We start from the raw sequence: 20,251 nt of genomic DNA, 5'->3' as shown, positions 1-20,251 counted from the left end.
GAGACAGGAAGAAGAAGAAGAAGAAGAAGAAGAAGAAGAAGAAGAAGAAGAAGAAGAAGAAGAAGAAGAAGAAGAAGAAGAAGAAGAAGAAGAAGAAGAAGAAGAAGAAGAAGAAGAAGAAGAAGAAGAAGAAGAAGAAGAAGAAGAATGAGCAGTATACTCTGTTTACCCAGTGTGTCATCACATGAAACGTTTTATTTCACCTTGCTATGTGATTTTAACGTATATTAAAAAACGGGGACATTTCCGGGGAAAGTTTCAACCGGGGACAGTTTCAACCGGGGACAGTTTCAACCGGGGACAGTTTCAACCAGGGACAGGCCAATACAAACGGGGACGTCGGGTCCCCCTAAGCCAGCAGCAAGACGCGTTTCCGGTGAACAATGGCTCCGTGTAGCATCTGGAGCGTCTCCTCCCTCTGTTCCCCAGGAAAAGGTGCTGCTCACTCTTAAAACACACTTCTTATTATTTAAATCACATGTCTCCCGTCAGTTTTCCTTCGGTTACCGGAACATCTACCTGTGTTTAGGCCCCGCCCCCTCACCTGTTCAATCACACAGGTGTGTCTGATTGACCAATGAAAACACAGCGTTCAAAATAAAGGTCCAATCCGTTTTTTTCTTTTTACATAGGCTATTATTTAAAAGGTTATTTATTTGTATTAACCTAAACATAAGATCTACAACTTTCTATTCTATGGGTTTCACACACTTATATAACATATACCTGCGAGGGTTTGGTTCCTGTGAAGGCTTTTAGATATTTAAAATAACAACAAAATATAATGTGATTAACCGTGGTTTGAATCTGAGTCTGAATTCACACGCTCACTAAACCCTTTCTACGGTTTCACTCTCCTCTCGCTCTCCTCTCGCTCTCCTCCCGCTCTCGAGAAAATAAAATGTGAGACCCCCCCACACACACACACACACACACACACACACACACACACACACACACACACACACACACACACACACACACACAACAAAGACTGTAGATAACCTAATTTGTGTTATTTGAGACTGAAGGGGATGTTGCATTGTTTTTGGTTGCTTTCGTTGCAGTTTTTTATATATGTTATAATGTAATTTAGGTGAACTTCCTGTTTCATTTGTATGCTTTTATTTTGAAGGCGAGTTAACGCGGCTGACAGGAAGTGGTTGTAGCTTTTGAAAACAACGTGACGGAGAAAGTAATATCTTCTATGTAACGGCGGAGAAAGAGAAGAACGGACTGCATATTTAAATGTTAGCACCCCCCGAAGAGGCTCAAGCTCTGGAGTTTGAATACATTCTGGTTCATCAGTAAAGCCTACGACCATTATTCGGAGGGAAATGCTACAAAGACTATAACACTCCTGTTGTGCAAAATGTTGAATATACGTATACCGTAAATAGAGCAATGTATTCTACGCCCCCCGGCTGCTCTCACTGAGGGGCTACTGGTACTGGATGTGTATCTTGTACATCTTTCATATTTCTTATGCTTCTTGAGATATGAACCCGTCTCTGGCTCTTTGCTGTAACCATGACGTCTCCTCTGTGGGACGGATACAGGTATTCTGATCCAATATAGAATAAAGTTCATAGCTAATAAATATTTGCAGGAAACATTCATATAGAATTAAAGAAATACAATAAAAGAAGATATATGTAATACAATAACATATACTGTAGTTCAATTCACTTATTTAAAAGCTGTGCAGCTGTTACCAAGTGTAATGCTCAGACAGATATATAGTCCTGAACATGTGCCTGATGGTAAAGCAATACTCGTTTTCCCATAAAAGCCTCGTTACCGTCCTCCATGACTTCCTGTTTATGATATTTCCTGAGTGATGTCAGGCTTCATTTCTCCTCTCCTTTCTTTAATGCTGTTCCCTCATGTGTCTCAGATCTGTAATGCTCCCTGTGCATTATGGGATGCATTCAGAGACATAGTGCATTATGGGATGCATTCAGAGACATAGTGCATCATCAGCGTCAGAAACAGATCTGAGAAGCTAATGATCCGCGGGGAATAAATGAGTGCAGAACAGAGAGGAATCTGCAGCAGCTGAGACACACTGAGAGACACTGAGAGACACTGAGAGACACTGAGAGACACTGAGACACACTGAGAGACACTGAGACACACTGAGACACACTGAGAGACACAGAGACACACTGAGAGAGACACTGAGACACACTGAGAGACACTGAGAGACACTGAGACACACTGAGAGACACTGAGACACACTGAGAGAGACACTGAGACACACTGAGACACACTGAGAGACACTGAGAGACACTGAGACACAATGAGACACACTGAGAGACACTGAGACACACTGAGAGACACTGAGACACACTGAGAGACACTGAGACACACTGAGAGACACTGAGACACACTGAGAGACACTGAGAGACACTGAGAGACACTGAGAGACACACTGAGAGACACTGAGACACACTGAGAGACACTGAGACACACTGAGACACACTGAGAGAGACACTGAGAGACACTGAGACACACTGAGAGACACTGAGAGACACAGAGACACACTGAGAGACACTGAGAGACACTGAGACACACTGAGAGAGACACTGAGAGACACTGAGAGACACTGAGAGACACAGAGACACACTGAGAGACACTGAGACACACTGAGAGACACTGAGACACACTGAGACACACTGAGAGAGACACTGAGAGACACTGAGACACACTGAGAGACACTGAGAGACACAGAGACACACTGAGAGACACACTGAGAGACACAGAGACACACTGAGACACACTGAGACACACAGAGAGACACTGAGAGAGACACTGAGACACACTGAGACACACTGAGAGACACACTGAGACACACTGAGAGACACACTGAGAGACACTGAGAGACACTGAGACACACTGAGAGACACACTGAGAGAGACACTGAGACACACTGAGAGAGACACAGAGACACACAGAGACACACTGAGAGAGACACTGAGAGACACACTGAAACACACTGAGACACACTGAGAGACACTGAGACACACTGAGAGACACACTGAAACACACTGAGACACACTGAGAGACACTGAGACACACTGAGAGACACAGAGACACACTGAGTCACACTGAGAGACACTGAGACACACTGAGAGACACACTGAAACACACTGAGACACACTGAGAGACACTGAGAGACACACTGAGAGAGACACTGAGAGACACTGAGACACACTGAGAGACACACTGAGAGAGACACTGAGAGACACTGAGACACACTGAGAGACACACTGAGAGACACTGAGACACACTGAGAGAGACACTGAGACACACTGAGAGACACACTGAGAGAGACACTGAGACACACTGAGAGACACACTGAGACACACTGAGAGACACACTGAGAGACAAAGAGACACACTGAGATACACTGAGAGACAAAGAGACACACTGAGACACACTGAGACACACAGAGACACACTGAGAGACACTGAGACACACTGAGAGACACACTGAGACACACTGAGAGACACTGAGAGAGACACTGAGATACACTGAGAGACAAAGAGACACACTGAGAGAAACTGAGAGACACACTGAGACACACTGAGACACACAGAGACACACTGAGACACACTGAGAAACACTGAGACACACTGAGACACACAGAGACATACTGAGACACACAGAGACACACTGAGACACACTGAGACACACAGAGACACACTGAGACACACTGAGAGACACTGAGACACACTGAGAGATACTGAGACAATGAGACACACTGAGAGACACTGAGAGACACTGAGAGACACTGAGAGACACTGAGATACACTGAGAGACAATGAGACACACTGAGAGATACTGAGACACACTGAGAGACACTGAGACACACAGAGACACACTGAGACACACTGAGACACACTGAGAGACACACTGAGAGAGACACTGAGACACACTGAGACACACTGAGACACACTGAGAGACACTGAGAGATACAGAGACACACTGAGACACACTGAGAGACACGCTGAGACACACTGAGAGACACACTGAGACACACTGAGAGATACAGAGACACACTGAGACACACAGAGACACACTGAGAGATACAGAGACACACTGAGACACACTGAGAGACACGCTGAGACACACTGAGACACACTGAGAGACACACTGAGACACACTGAGACACACTGAGAGACACACTGAGACACACTGAGAGAGACACTGAGACACACTGAGACACACTGAGACACACTGAGAGACACTGAGAGATACAGAGACACACTGAGACACACTGAGAGACACGCTGAGACACACTGAGAGACACACTGAGACACACTGAGAGATACAGAGACACACTGAGACACACAGAGACACACTGAGAGATACAGAGACACACTGAGACACACTGAGAGACACGCTGAGACACACTGAGACACACTGAGAGACACACTGAGACACACTGAGACACACAGAGACACACTGAGAGACACAGAGACACGCTGAGACACACTGAGACACACTGAGAGACACAATCAGACACACTCAGACACCTAGAGAGAGACACTGAGACAAACTGAGACACACTGAGAGACACTGAGACACACTGAGAGAAACTGAGACACACGGAGACACACTGAGAGACACTTAGAGACACTGAGACACACTGAGACACACTCAGACACCTAGAGAGAGACACTGAGACAAACTGAGACACACTGAGAGACACTGAGACACACTGAGAGAAACTGAGACACACGGAGACACACTGAGAGACACTTAGAGACACTGAGACACACTGAGAAACACAGAGACACACTGAGACACACTGAAAAACACACTCAGACACCTAGAGAGAGACACTGAGACAAACTGAGACACACTGAGAGACACTGAGACACACTGAGAGAAACTGAGACACACGGAGACACACTGAGAGACACTGAGACACACTGAGAGATACTGAGACACACGGAGACACACTGAGACAATGAGACACACTGAGAGATACTGAGACACACGGAGACACACTGGGAAACACAGAGAAACACTGAGAGACACACTGAGACACACAGAGACACACTGAGACACACTGAGAGACACTGAGAGACACTGAGACACACAGAGACACACTGAGACACACAGAGACACACTGAGACACACTGAGACACACTGAGACACACAGAGACACACTGAGACACACTGAGAAACACTGAGACACACAGAGACATACTGAGACACACAGAGACACACTGAGACACACTGAGAAACACAGAGACACACTGAGACACACTGAGAGACACTGAGACACACTGAGAGATACTGAGACAATGAGACACACTGAGAGACACTGAGACACACTGAGAGACACTGAGAGACACTGAGATACACTGAGAGACAATGAGACACACTGAGAGATACTGAGATACTGAGAGATGCTGAGACACACTGAGAGACACTGAGAGACACTGAGACACACTGAGACACACTGAGACACACTGAGAGAGACTGAGACACACCTGAGACACACCTGAGAGACACTGACACAGACTGAGAGACACAATGAGACACACTGAGAGACACTGACACACACTGAGACACACTAAGAGACACTGAGACACACTGAGAGACACTGAGACATGTTCCTAACGTGTTGCTCGTATGTTCTAAACGTGTTGCTCATATGTTCTAAGTGTGTTGCTCGTATGTTCTAAACATGTTGCTCATATGTTCTAAGCGTGTTGCTCATATGTTCTAAGTGTGTTGCTCGTATGTTCTAAACATGTTGCTCATATGTTCTAAGTGTGTTGCTCCTATGTTCCTAACGTGTTGCTCATATGTTCTAAATGTGTTGGTCATATGTTCTAAGCGTGTTGCTCATATGTTCTAAATGTGTTGGTCATATGTTCTAAGCGTGTTGCTCATATGTTCTAAATGTGTTGCTCATATGTTCTAAGTGTGTTGCTCGTATGTTCTAAACATGTTGCTCATATGTTCTAAGTGTGTTGCTCCTATGTTCCTAACGTGTTGCTCATATGTTCCTAACGTGTTGCTCATATGTTCTAAGCGTGTTGCTCATATGTTCTAAATGTGTTGGTCATATGTTCTAAGCGTGTTGCTCATATGTTCTAAATGTGTTGCTCATATGTTCTAAGCGTGTTGCTCATATGTTCCTAATGTGTTGCTCATATGTTCTAAGCGTGTTGCTCGTATGTTCTAAACTTGTTGCTAATATGTTCGAAGTGTGTTGCTCATATGTTCTAAGTGTGTTGCTCATATGTTCCTAACGTGTTGCTCATATGTTCTAAGCGTGTTGCTCAAATGTTTTACGTGTGTTGCTCATATTGTCCTAACGTGCTGCTCATATGTTCTAAGTGTGTTGCTTGTATGTTCCTAACGTGTTGCTCATATGTTCCTAACGTGCTGCTCGTATGTTCTAAGCGTGTAGCTCATATGTTCTAAGCGTGTTGCTCATATGTTCTAAGCGTGTTGCTCATATGTTCCTAACTTGTTGCTCATATGTTCCTAACGTGTTGCTCATATGTTCCTAACGTGTTGCTCATATGTTCCCAACGTGTTGCTCATATGTTCTAAGCGTGTTGCTCATATGTTCCTAATGTGTTGCTCATATGTTCCTAACGTGTTGCTCGTATATTCTAAGCGTGTTGCTCATATGTTCTAAGTGTGTTGCTCATGTTCCTAACGTGTTGCTCATATGTTCCTAACGTGTTGCTCTTATGTTCTAAGTGTGTAGCTCATATGTTCTAAGCGTGTTGCTCATATGTTCCTAACGTGTTGCTCATATGTTCCTAACGTGTTGCTCATATGTTCCTAACGTGTTGCTCGTATGTTCTAAGCGTGTTGCCCATATTAAGCGTGGCGCTGTGTCTCTGCAGACCCTCGGCTCCTCAGCGATCCGTCTCCATTGTTTTAATTCCATTAATGCAGTTTATTACCGTCTCAGTGTGCTCTTTATTTATGACCCCTCTGAATGCATGTATAATCAGGCGGTGATTTCCATCTCCTCTGAGCCCCCCGACCTGACACTTTATGTCTGCCTTTTATTTGCAGAGTGCATGCTGTCCATATGTTCGCCTAATAGTTGCTATAATTCTCAGTGTTTTATAAGCAGCTAGAGATGCGTTTTAATAACCCCTCACTAATGGGCTGACCCCCCCCCTGTATTTGCATAGAGATGAATTACTGCGGCCGGCTTGACGTGACTTTTAAAATATGATTGAGGAGGTTATTATTGCTGCACTATGATTCGTGTTAACAGGTTATTTTAGCGGCTAGTGCTAATAAAATACAGGGGGGGGGGTGGGTCTGAAGGGGGGGGGGCACGACCGGCTCTGCATCGTCATTAATCAAAAGAGAGGATCCTTTACACTGAGACACCGTGGGACGGAATACTATAAAAATACAAATATACAATATTTAAATAAAATATAGAAAAGGTAAAAGATTTGAATTAAAAATAATAATAAGTAAAAAACAATGAAGTGAATTTAAATATATGATTACATTAATTACATTCTTTTTTTAAAAGAAGATTAAATAGGAAAATAATACAAAGCTCAATAAATAACGAAGCAAATTTAAAACAGAAATATAATGTGTTGGTATTTCAACACATTATCAATATCTTTACTGACTTTAAATATTTGATATTTCTAATATTCATTGACATGTTTATTTATATGTATCATAACGCAGGCTTACTTTGCTTTAAAGTGATACATCTTGAGACTAGAGCTGTCAGATTACTGAGGAACAACCGGAGTGGAGACAAAAATAAAGAACCGGAGAAGGGAAATATAACACAAGGATAAAAACACAGATGTTAAGAGAGACGTTGAACTGGATTGTGTGTGTGTGTGTGTGTGTGTGTGTGTGTGTGTGTGTGTGTGTGTGTGTGTGTGTGTGTGTGTGTGTGTGTGTGTGTGTGTGTGTGTGTGTGTGTGTGTGTGTGTGTGTGTGTGTGTGTGTGTGTGTGTGTGTGTGTGTGTGTGTGTGTGTGTGTGTGTGTGTGTGTGTGTGTGTGTGTGTGAGAGAGGTAGAGGTAGAGGTGAGACATCATTACAGGAGATTATCTCTGAATAAATACAGATTACATCTCCATGCTCCAACAGCAGCAGGTGAGCTCTGCCTGACACACACACACACACACACACACACACACACACACACACACACACACACACACACACACACATTAAGCTCGACACACACTATGTGTGAAATTAGTCTTGGGTCTTGGATTTCAATGGGAAAGTTTGAATAAAGGGTTAGGTGTAAACCCATCATCATGCCTACCATTAGCCTCCTTTAGCTTAGCGGTGAGACGTGAAGTCATGTGACCGTGCTGTAGTTCCTTCACAGCCTAACGTTAGTTTCTTTAGTGGTGTTAATAACATGTGGAGATTATCTGCTGAACAGGGAGATGTATTTATTTTTTGAATCTCTGAAGTCATTCTGCAGGTTAATGGAAGCTCTGCTCAGGGATCCCCCTCCTCTTCCTCCTCATAATGGAAGACCCTCTCCTTCCTCCTTATCTCCAGCTTGCAGGCTGTTTCAGGGAGATAAGACCCCCTCCCCCCCTAAACACATGTCCCTGTATGTAATCTGTTGTAGAACATGGATGCCTCAATCGGCTCTTTATAAAGGAGCCCATCGGTCTCAGCTACAGGTGATGATCTACAGGTGTTCAGCTACATGTGTTACATGTGGTTTACACCTGGAACACAGAGAGGTGTGTCGCCTCTCTGATGGACGACACACACACACACACACACACACACACACACTTAATGTGTATCTGCAGCTAACAGCAGAAATAACTCACTGCTTTAATTCAAATCCCGCGAGAACTCAAACTATTCTTTGTATTTATTTATTTGCAGTATTTATTTTTCACGTTCACTTGTCTTATAAATAATAGTATTTTATCCTTTAGATGTAATGTGTTTTTAAGAGAGTGTTTAGAATAAAAGTCATTGTTATAATGATGGTGTTTCTGCTTCTCTTCTGGAGAAATGCACGAGGCGCGTGAAGACGGATGAATTAGCATGAGCTTGTTTCTGCTCCTCTTCAACGGGCAGAGCGCTGCCACATATTTACTCAAACTATTCATTGTATTTATGTCTTTGCAGTATTTTTATTTTTTGCATGTTTACATTTCTTTTAGATAACAATATTTGCTCTTTTTTTATTGATTTGTATTCATAATGTTTTTTACATTTTTCTACAAAGTAGTTCAGTTTTCTCTTTTCTTCTTCCTCCTGTAGATCAGAGGTTCATCCATGAAGAGTCAAATGTTACATTCATAATCATATCTTTTATACATTCATCAGTGCAGTGACATCATATATTATCTGTTTGATATTTCCTGATCTTTAATGATCAATCATTATCAAACATATCATATATATTATTCTGAAATGGACCAATCAAACAATCACTACTTTTACCGTCTTTAACTATATTCTGATGAGAATACTTTTATACTTTTACTCAAACCTCCAGAAGTGTATTTTAAGGTTTTCTTGATGGAATGTGTGTTATTCACAGACTGAGCATTGATTGGATGATCAGCTGCTGCGACGATGGATCTGTCCGCAGCGCGTGGTATTTCTATTCATCTCCTCTCTTTTAAAGGTGGGGTAGGTAGGAAGGAACCATGGTAGGAACGGAGAAACCAGCTCGAGTGCGCTAGAATCTGAAAGTACGTAACCGGAAACAATCTGCCTCTTCCTTCAGACTTCCTTACAAAACCTCTCCTCCAACAAACACGAACGCGCACATGACCAATGAGGGCACGAGATCAGTTTGTGCTCAGATGGAAGGCTGACAGGCAGATAGGCCATCCAGTTACTTTAGCCGGCTCAGATGATTGGTGCTTTTTACAGAACTACGGCTTCAAAGCACTTCAGATATTCATTGCTATCGGGATGCTAAGATCATTCCATGGAATATAACAACAAGTGTTTCTGGAGGGAATGACCCAACCCACCTTTAAGCGTTATTTAATTATCAAACGATTCGGTTTTATAAAAAAAAAAAAAAAAAAGTAAATATAATAATTTGATCTGTTAAAAAAATATCATAAATGTCTTAAACTTTGAATTTAAGATTTCAAAATCTAATAAAACCAAATAATCAAAATCGATCCCAGCAGGAAGTCCCATAATGATTATAATAATGAAGTGATATCTGAAAGCAGCCGATGATAGATGGACCGTTAAATTAACTCATTAATGACTGACTCAATGACGTCATTAATGAATGAGTTAATTAATTAACCAGGTGAGCTCATTAAGGGGAGGGGGGCGGGGACAACAGGAAGCATTTGAGATTTTATTAAATAAAAGTGCATTACATTTGAACCCGCCGTGACACACAGGCTTCACACACATATAAATAATGTGGGGGGGGCGGTATGTACAGGTGGTGCGTTCAGGGACCACTGGAGTTTATAGTCTCTGCAGTGAATACAAAAGGAAAGGAAAGCTGGTCTGTACAAAAAAACGGAGAATCACTGCGGGGGGTTCTGGGTATTTTTTTACAAGAGTCCAAAGAACCGGAACCGGAAAACCGTCAAACTGGAACCGGAAGTCTACGAACCGGAAACATACGTCCTTCATCCATCAATTTGCAAAAAAGAAATCCTTATAATCTGAAAAAGTGCAACTCCAAGAGTTCGAGTTCATCTCCAGAAACAGGAAGTAAAGGAATAAAAGAAATACAAATAAAATAAAATGAAAACATAAAATAAAAAAGATTAAAACGATAAAAGAAATAAAAGAAATACAAAAAAATAACAGAAATAAAAATAAGTGTATTTTTGTTGATGTGCAGATTAGGAGCTGTCATTGTCCGAGCCGTGCAGCGCGTGCACGGGCTTGTGCTTCTTGAGCAGCACGTGCAGCTTCTCGTCGTCAGAGTTGGGGTCCAGAGGTTTGTTATAGTCTTCATCCTCCTCCTCCTCTTCATCAGAGCCCTTCAGCCTCTCTGTCTCTGAGTCCTGTTTCTTCTTGGCTGTCGCCATCTCCGCCGCGTGCTTCTTCCGCCACTTGGTCCTCCGGTTCTGGAACCACACCTGAGAACACACAGATAATAATACACACATTAATACACACACTCATTAAACACACACTCATTAACACACACACACACACACACACACACACACACACACACACACACACACTCACACACTCACGCACGCACCTGATGCTGAGATCTGCAGAAGTCCTTTTTAAACTCCCTCTAATTTGCAGGATAAACTGAATAAACGTGGTTTGTTTTTTGCACGATTTTACTTTAATAAACTGCCAATTATATATATAATAACACACTCATTAACACACACTCATTAACAGGGACGTGCACAGACATTTGGAGGGGCTATTCCTCTAAACTGGAAAAAGGTTCTCACCCCCCAGAAAAAAAAAACATAAGACCTTTTGAAAATTCTAACTTGTTTTTAATGTACAAATGTAATAAAATAAAAAAACACAACACGGTCATTGCAACTCTCTGTTTACTTTTATGTCCATCTGCTAAATTCGTTATTCAGGCACATTTTTAGTTTAGCGGTCCTTATCTCATTAAAGTATCTAATGTTAGAAACTATTAAAGAAACAATGGGGACAGTCCTGTTCTAATGTGCCCTTTGTACCTGCTGTGCAGACACACTGATGAAATCGGGCTTTAACTAATTACCTTAAATAACTCACTAATTAATCAAACCAGTTCAATACGCATTATTATTATTATTCTTTATGAGCGCAGTGACGGCAAGGTATCTAATTACTTGTTTATTTAGTATTCCATAACTTCATAACAGAGATGGTCAAACTGAAGTAGAGACATGAAGCGGGAAGTGAAGTGTTCTCCTGAGAGGGCGATCAAGAGCAGAGAGAGAGAGTCAGGGAGTTTACGGAGCAGATGGAAAGACACAGAAAGACAGAAGCAAAATAACAAGTATATTTAGGTACATTTTTTGTAAATAACCGACGGTGTCAAGAGGAAGTAAAGTCCCCTGGTTTGTCCCCTACTCTAACTGCCATGAGAAAACTCAAAATCAATATAAGCATATTTAAAAACGGGGACATTTCCGGGGACAGATTGACCCGGGGATTGGCCTCCAAAGCCAGGCAGACACATGGTGTGATCACCAGAGCCATATGAGGCCGGAGGGCTTTCCTTTGCTTCCAGCTGTCAGATTGTAAACAAAGTCACGTGACTGGGGGCAGATGACAGCGCTGACGAGGTGTGCTCCCCGCAGCAATACGCTAATTATGGGCTTATCATGTTGATTCGGCCCCAGAGGGGCAGGTCAGACAAAAAGGCAACATTAGCCCGTACCTGTGGACGTCCCTGCTCATTAACACACACACACACACACACACACACACACACACACACACACACACACACACACACACACACACACACACACACATGCACACACACACACACACACACACACACACACACACACACACACACACACACACACACACACACACACACACCTGATGCTGAGACTTCCTGCACGTTTTAAACTCCCTGGAAAAACGATGTAAAACTCCGCAGGATTTACACAAATCAAAAACCCTTCCGTCACTTCAAGAAACTGCAAGAGAAGCGCGACTGAACTGAGGAGGTGAATCCGGGCTGAGACAAGAGAAGGCTTCATTCTGTAGACACAATGTGTGCAGCAGTCCGGGTTTACTCTTGGATAACTAAACTGACTAAAGAAACTAACAGACTCCGAAGTTGCTGGATGGATGGGTCTCCAGATCAGATCATCAGTAAACATGAAGCATGCTTCTTTTACTTTTTTACACCATTTAACAAAAATATAACTTATATTTCCAGCTGCAGAAAAACATCGTTTCTCCTCCTAAGTGCAGAATACAGAATACAGATGATCTGATAACCCAGCAGGGGTCCGTCTCCTCCTGCAGAGCAACCGGAGAGCGAGTCCGTCCTTCACGGTTAACGCAGAAAGCTCCGCGGTCTGCTTCCGCTCGTGATAGAAATACAACATGTAGGCTACCGGATTCACTCAAACATCTCCTGAGTGCTCTCCAGACTGAGCCTCAGGATGCAGACCCTAAACACAGAGTCATGATCACAGTCCCTTCCTGCAGGGTCACACTCACAGAAACCCGCTCTGACTCTCAGTGAAACTCAAATCACTTCGAACATTTGAATATATTTTATAAATCCACTTTCTTCAGGATTTAACTCAGTTTGCAGGATTAGTGAAATAAAGCCTCAGAGCTCCGGGACCCGGGTCAGAGCTCCGGGACCCGGGTCAGAGCTCCGGGACCCGGGTCAGAGCTCCGGGACCCGGGTCAGAGCTCCTGCATCAACTCCCTGGAGAACTAAAGAAAAGACCCCCTCATGCAGATCTCCCCGTCCCCTCTCTCTCTCTCTCTTAGATCTGCTTTAACACTCCACGAAACTAATGCTGCAGAAACCATCTACCCTCTGAGGAGGAAGTGTGTGTTAAACACCATCTGCACACACACACACACACACACACACACACACACACACACACACACACACACACACACACACACACACACACACACACAACACACACACACACACACACACAGTCCACTTCTCTCCCGGGTTAGGTCCGGAGCCACTAACTCTGCATCTTGTATTTGTAGCTCTGCAGAAACAACGAGTTGAATTTAAACTGAATTCAAATCAATATATTTAAACTTCAACATAATATGAATCAAACTTCTTTATGAAGTGGACTCGATGCAGAATGACGCGCTGCACGTGTTCCAGAGGCCGCAGGGTCACGTGATGCCTGAGGGTTCAAGCTAAATAATTAAAAGCTCGTTTTCATTTTCTGCGAATAAGTAGAGTTGAAATGAAATGAGATAAAATGTGTTTAAAGAGTTTAAATGATAACTGATGAAGGAGCAGGTTTTTAAAAGCATCGCATGTTTGGGAGTCTGAGGAGAACAGCTCGTGTCTCTCTGCTCCTCCTCGCGATGAGGAAACATGTTCTAATGTGGAGGAAAGCGCGTTTTTAGGAATGTGTTTAAATATGTGTTATATCCTGCATGCTGTAGAGTTTCTAAAGGCATCGTGGGAAATGTGTTTTTAAAAAGTGTGTTTAAATTCAAATGGATTAATTAGCATTTTCCTAAATGTGGAGGTAATTAATTTAATGTTGTTTTGAGTTCATCAGATTTAATGTGTTTAAACGAAAAGTCATTATTATCATTTCCGGTTTTCTTCTCTTTGGATCTTTTGAAAGTGAAGTGTGTTTTTAGGAGAAGTGTGCGCGCGTGTGTGTATGTGTGCGCGTGTGCGTGTACCTTGACCTGGCTCTCCGTCATTCCCAGAGAATAGGCCAGCCTCGCGCGCTCCGGCCCCGCGAGGTACTTGGTCTGCTCGAAGGTTTTCTCCAGAGCAAAGATCTGCTGTCCGGAGAAGGTGGGCCGGGTGTGCTTCCTCTTCCCGTCCCGGTCCAGCAGCACCGAGCCGTGGTCTGGGGGGGTGGGGGGGGGGGGGACACGGGTTAATACACATGTTCTCACACAGAGGGAGAGAAACTGATTTATTTGTTGTTGTGTCTGTCTGACTGTTTTTTGTTTTGTTTGATATATTCCTGTTTTTCTGTAAAGCGACCTTGGGCCCCCTGAAAGGAGCTCTGGAGGAGTGTGTGTTGCACCGTGCACACGAAACAATCGTTAAGGGTTATAACTGTGGGAGTAAACATGACAAGTGCTGCTGTTTGTCTGTCGTTGTTTGTTGTTGTTGTTGTTGTTGTTGTTGTTCTGTCTGTTTTGTCACGTGTTGTCCCTAATTGTCTCACCTGAAAATAAAAAGATATTGAAAGGGAATAAACCATGTTCACACAGAGCTGAGGGGAGAGGAACTGGTTCATGAACACGGGTTCTTAACTTCATGTGTAAACGGAAGAAGAGCCAGGACTCTGAAGGTCCATCAAAGCGGCCCAAAGACCCTGAGAGAGAGAGACCCCCCCCCCCCCCCCCCCCCCTGCCTTAGGCTACATATGTAGCCTATAAAAAAACAGTAAAAATAGATGCTCTGCTCCCACACTGTGGAGCCTAGATACATGTGTGTATTATTCTATGTGTGTACAAGTACGTTTTGTATTATAATATTTTCTAGAAGCATGTCTTTGTACCCAGGAGGACCCTGTCTGCTCATTATTGTAACAACAACGAAAAACAATTAAAAAATATATATATTTTCGAATGTTTATTTCTAGTGTCTTAATTTCTCTTATTATAATACCTTTATTAGTCCCGGGGACATTTACGATTTATTTCATATTCATTGCCTTCTTTTGATGATACGCAAACATGTCTCAAATTGAGATCAAGAAAGAACATCCATCCATCCATCTATCTATCTATCTATCTATCTATCTATCTATCTATCTATCTATCTATCTATCTATCTATCTATCTATCTATCTATCTATCTATCTATCTATCTATCTATCTATCTATCTATCTATCTATCTATCTATCTATCTATCTATCTATCTATCTATCTAATAAACACATGTTCTCTCTCAGCTGCAGGAGAACCGGAACCGGGTAAAACACGTGATAAAGCTCCGTTGGTCCACCGGGACATGGTCATTAGAAATAATAATAATAATAATAATAATAATAATAATAATAATAATAATAATAATAATAATTATAATTATAATTATAATTATAATAATAATACATTTAATTGTATAGCGCTTTTTCTAATGCTCAAAGACACTTTGCAGAACATCAGAAACACAAACGGAATTCCCAATCCTTGTGCAAGAAATGAAAAGAGACTATTTGGACTGAAATGTCAAACGGTCACGTGTTGAGAGTTCTTTGTGAACACAGTGTTTCCCTGGAATAACGGAGATATGACAGGGTGTTGTTCAGAGAGACCCGGACCGAGAGAGAGACCCGGACCGAGAGGGTCTGAGGACAGAGGGTCTGAGGACAGAGAGGGTCTGAGGACAGAGGGTCTGAGGACAGAGAGGGTCTCACGGGACGGAATGTGCAGAAAGAGTCCTGTAAGCAGGGCGCCGTAAGGGGGTGAAAAGTTAGGACGATTCTAAGGGCCCGTGACTGACAGGGGCCAATAGAATTTTAGAACATTAAGAAAAAAATGTTTAAATAATGCGATATATTTTCATGGGGCTCAAAATGCCTGCCTGTAAGAGTCCAGTCGGAGCAGAAGGAACAAAACAAACCGGGAACCGGAGCTCAGACTGAAAGTGAAATGAAGGAGAAATGGTGCAAAAAAAAGTCATTTTCGAGACAAAAAGGAAGAGGAATAAAAAGCGTGAATTTACAATTTAGGAAAAATAGAAACAGAAATTTAAAAAAACAATTAAGAAAGAGACAGTGATTTCAACAATAACGAAAGAACAGGAGGAAGGACAGGATGGATTATGGGTAAATGCCTTTGATTACAGCGTTTCACTTGATGGATAAATAACAGCCTGTTATTCAAGTTATTAGTTATTATATCTTAACGGGTTTTATCTTTTATATATTTACTGCATTTTATTCGTATTGTTCTCGTTGTTAAAAAGTCTCGTGTCCTCCAGAGAATGTAACCCCCTGTCGAGAGACCCATGTCTCCGGGTTAAGGTGCAGACTTCAGGAAGAGCCTGTTTCACACAAAGTGTATTTAATTATAATTATTGCTTTAATAAAAACCTGTTTCTGATTCATTTTAGATGTAAATATATTAGTATTTAAGAGCGACCGGTTCATTTATCATCTCATCATTTCAACACGCTTTTATATTTCTAAACGTTAATAAATTAATTCTTATTCAAACTAAATCATCTCATTTCAATAAACCCGTTTCCACTCCGGGCGGGAGTCGTTCCACTTATTCAATGTATTTAACAAAATAACTCCTTTTCTGCTCAGACATGTAAAATATAAAACAGTTTCTAGTCCCGTGGGGGGGGGAGGGGGGGGGGGGGGGGTCTATTTATTCAATGTATGGAACAGATCATTCAATTCAATTCAAGTTTATTTAAATAGTCCAAAATCACAAATCCTATTTGTCTCAGAGCGCTTCACAAGTCAACACAAATGTGAAACAATGTAAACACAACTAACGTCTCTTACAAGATCAATGTGAAAATACCACTTTAAAAAGCAACATAACGCAATGACACAATTACAGTACAATAAACAATTCCATAAAACGAAGGGTCCATGAGGATGTATATAAAAGGGGGTTTAAAACCAGTGTGAACTGAAGAGGAAAGTCTTCAACCTGCTCTTAAATGTGTGGACGCTCTGCCTCCCTGCCCGCCTCCCTGGTTCAGAGGAGCGGGGCTTGGTGGCCGGAAGCTCTGTGGACTCTGGGAGCCGCCAACAGACCTGCACGCTGGGACCTTCTTTAGATTCTAATTATTGCATTTATTTAATAAAATCACTCCTTTATTCTCAGAAAGTGAAGTTTTTAAATAATTTAATTCCTCAGAAATGAGAACGCGTTTCCACCCACGGGGGGGGGGGGGGGGGGGGGGTAGGGTCTTATTCTAATCATTGCATTTTTTTAACTAAATCTCTCCTTTCCTCAGACATGTGAAACAGTTTCCCGGCAGCAGGTTTTATTCCAATGATTTAATGAATGGAATAAATAACTATTTTCTTCCAGTTTCTAAATAACTTTCTCCGCAGAAATTGAAGTTTTAAAATAAATCCCAAACATTTAAAATATAAACTCGTGTCCACGCGGAGCTTCGGGTTTTCATTGTAATTAAAGAATTTATTTAACAAAATAACTCCTTTTTTCTCCCAGTTTTTAAATAACTTTCTGCTCAGAAATGAAAAAGAAAGAGATTGCACTCACGGGGGGAGCAGGAGAAGCGCGCGTCCCTCCAGTGGGGGGGGGGACTCTGCAGGACCCCGGGCCAGAAGAGGGGGGTCCGGCCCGCGGGAAGCTCGCTGAGAGGCTTCGGGTACCGGGGGCTGAAGAACAGTCCTGGGGGATGGCACCGGGGGGCCAGCGCGGAGCCCAGCAGCCCCCCCGGGCAGGAGGCGCTTCCTCCGGCCAGCAGCAGCGCGGAGGGCCGGCTCAGAATGTCGTTAATCCCGTGGGGGGTTGCGGAGGAACACAGAGCCGAAGAACAGCCCTTCAGACCCGGGGAGCAACCGGCCACTCCCCCGGGGTTCGGAGAGGTCGAAGAGGAGCCGGAGGAGGAGAAGGCCGGGTACAGGGGGGGGGTCTTCATCTCATGAGCCATGCTGTGCAGAGCCGCCAGGGGGGGGGTTCCGAGGAGGAAGCTCTGCCCGTCCATCGAGGATAACATCACGGACTACCAGGAGGAGGAACACCGGGACACTGGAGCTCTGAGGCCGGGGGCAGAGCCCATCTCAGCCCGGGACATCCGGGGGGAGAGAGGGAGAGAGGAGAGAGTAAGGAGGAGACTGAGGGAGAGTGTGAGGGAGAGAGGAGTGTGTGAAGAGAGGATAGTGTGAGGAGGAGTGTGTGAGAGAGAGTAGGAGGAGTGTGTGAGGTGTGTGTGAGGGACAGTTTGTGAGAGAGAGGAGGTGTGTGTGTGTGTGTGTGTGTGTGTGTGTGTGTGTGTGTGTGTGTGTGTGTGTGTGTGTGTGTGTGTGTGTGTGTGTGTGTGTGTGTGTGTGTGTGTGTGTGTGTGTGTGTGTGTGTGTGTGTGTGTGTGTGTGGGAGAGTGTGTGGGAGAGTGTGTGAGGAGGTGTGTGTGAGATAATAGAACATGATCATCTGTCTATGAGCTGCACAGCAAACTTTACTCAGGACACCACGGGGGGGGGGGGGAGACAGGGGGCTGCGCTGATTGGCTCCTCTGAAGCCGACGCAGGCCGCTGGATTTAGGGGAGCCTCCTGATTGGCTGAGGGGCTCAGCGCTAATCCTGGATGAGCTAATCATTAATAACTAAAATCCTAACATCTGATGTTAGTCTCTGGGAATAACGGAGAGCCAGGTCAAGGTACACACACACACACACACACACACACACACACACACACACACACACACACACACACACAAACTAAGGCTAATAGTTTGATATGTTTTGATAATAATTCATTCATTGTGATTATTTGAATGTATTTATGTCATTAGTTAGTTTTAGTTGTTATACTTTAATACTCAGTGTTTTCTCCCGGCGTGTTTTACAGTTTTTTTTAACTGTTTCACAAATGATGCGGAATATATTTTATTATTATAATTAAATAAATATATCTGTTTAATTATTGTTGTTATCTCTAAAGTGTTATTATTATTGAATACATTTAATTTAAACTTGAACACAACTTTTAAATCTGATTCTTACTTTTAGAGATATTAAACATGGTTCAGACCTTGTTTTAGAGGATTTCTTCACATTTTAACATTAACTAGAGTGCGTGATGTCACAGCTAGAGTGCGTGATGTCACAGCTAGAGCGCGTGAACAGCTGGAAATTTGCCTTCATATTTTTTTTCAAACCCTACATTCCTGAGACATAATTTATGATGACAAACGTAGGAAAACATCTCCTATGAAAATGTTCAAAAAGTGCTCAAACTTCACATGTGTGCTAACAGTCCAGCTGTGAAGACATCTACGGGAAAGTTTTGAGATTTCTTCAAATGCCGTTGCCATGGCAACACAATGCTCGCCATGAAACACGGTTTTCTCATAACTTCAGTGAAAATACTCCAAATAGCCCAAAACTTCACAGGTTCGGTAACGATGCAGCCATCAACGCATCTAAGCGTATTATGGGGTATCATCAAATGCCGTTGCCATGGCGACAGATCATTCACTATCAAGTTAGTTCAGAAGTTTGCAGTTCAAATATTCTGCTGCTTTTCCAAGCCTTTTACTTTCTTTTCTTCTCTCATCACACATTCAAGCCCCCTGTGTTCATGAATCATTTCAATCTCAATTCTTCACTTTCTTCTTAGACATTACATTTCAGCAGTTTAGAGTCAGCTTTTCAGCATGAAGCATTCCCACTAGCAATTTCATCTGGAGCTCACATTATAAATAAACAACCGTTGTTTTTTAGTTAAAGGTCTAATTTATGACCTCAGTTTGTGTGTGTGTGTGTGTGTGTGTGTGTGTGTGTGTGTGTGTGTGTGTGTGTGTGTGTGTGTGTGTGTGTGTGTGTGTGTGTGTGTGTGTGTGTGTGTGTCTGTGTGTGTGTGTGTGTGTGTCTGTCTTTGTGTGTGTGTGTGTGTGTGTGTGTGT

General features: G+C 42.9%; 1 protein-coding gene across 1 annotated transcript; it reads right to left on the bottom strand.

Annotated features, from left to right (window-relative positions):
- Positions 1-10,285: 10,285 nt before the first annotated feature.
- On the bottom strand, positions 10,286-18,576 carry nkx6.1 (NK6 homeobox 1). Its single transcript, XM_079660248.1, has 3 exons — positions 17,881-18,576; positions 14,349-14,521; positions 10,286-11,086 (listed from the first exon to the last, which is right to left on the bottom strand). Exons 1-3 carry the CDS (start codon positions 18,338-18,340, stop codon positions 10,847-10,849), a joined length of 873 nt encoding a protein of 290 aa, XP_079516374.1. The 5' UTR covers positions 18,341-18,576; the 3' UTR covers positions 10,286-10,846.
- Between the last annotated feature and the right edge of the window lie 1,675 nt (positions 18,577-20,251).

The sequence above is a fragment of the Notothenia rossii genome (genome assembly GCF_949606895.1).
Source record: "Notothenia rossii genome assembly, chromosome: 11".
In the NCBI taxonomy this organism is placed as follows: domain Eukaryota; kingdom Metazoa; phylum Chordata; class Actinopteri; order Perciformes; family Nototheniidae; genus Notothenia; species Notothenia rossii.
Note: the sequence above shows the minus strand (reverse complement) of the source record. Positions and strands in the feature narration are given on the sequence as shown.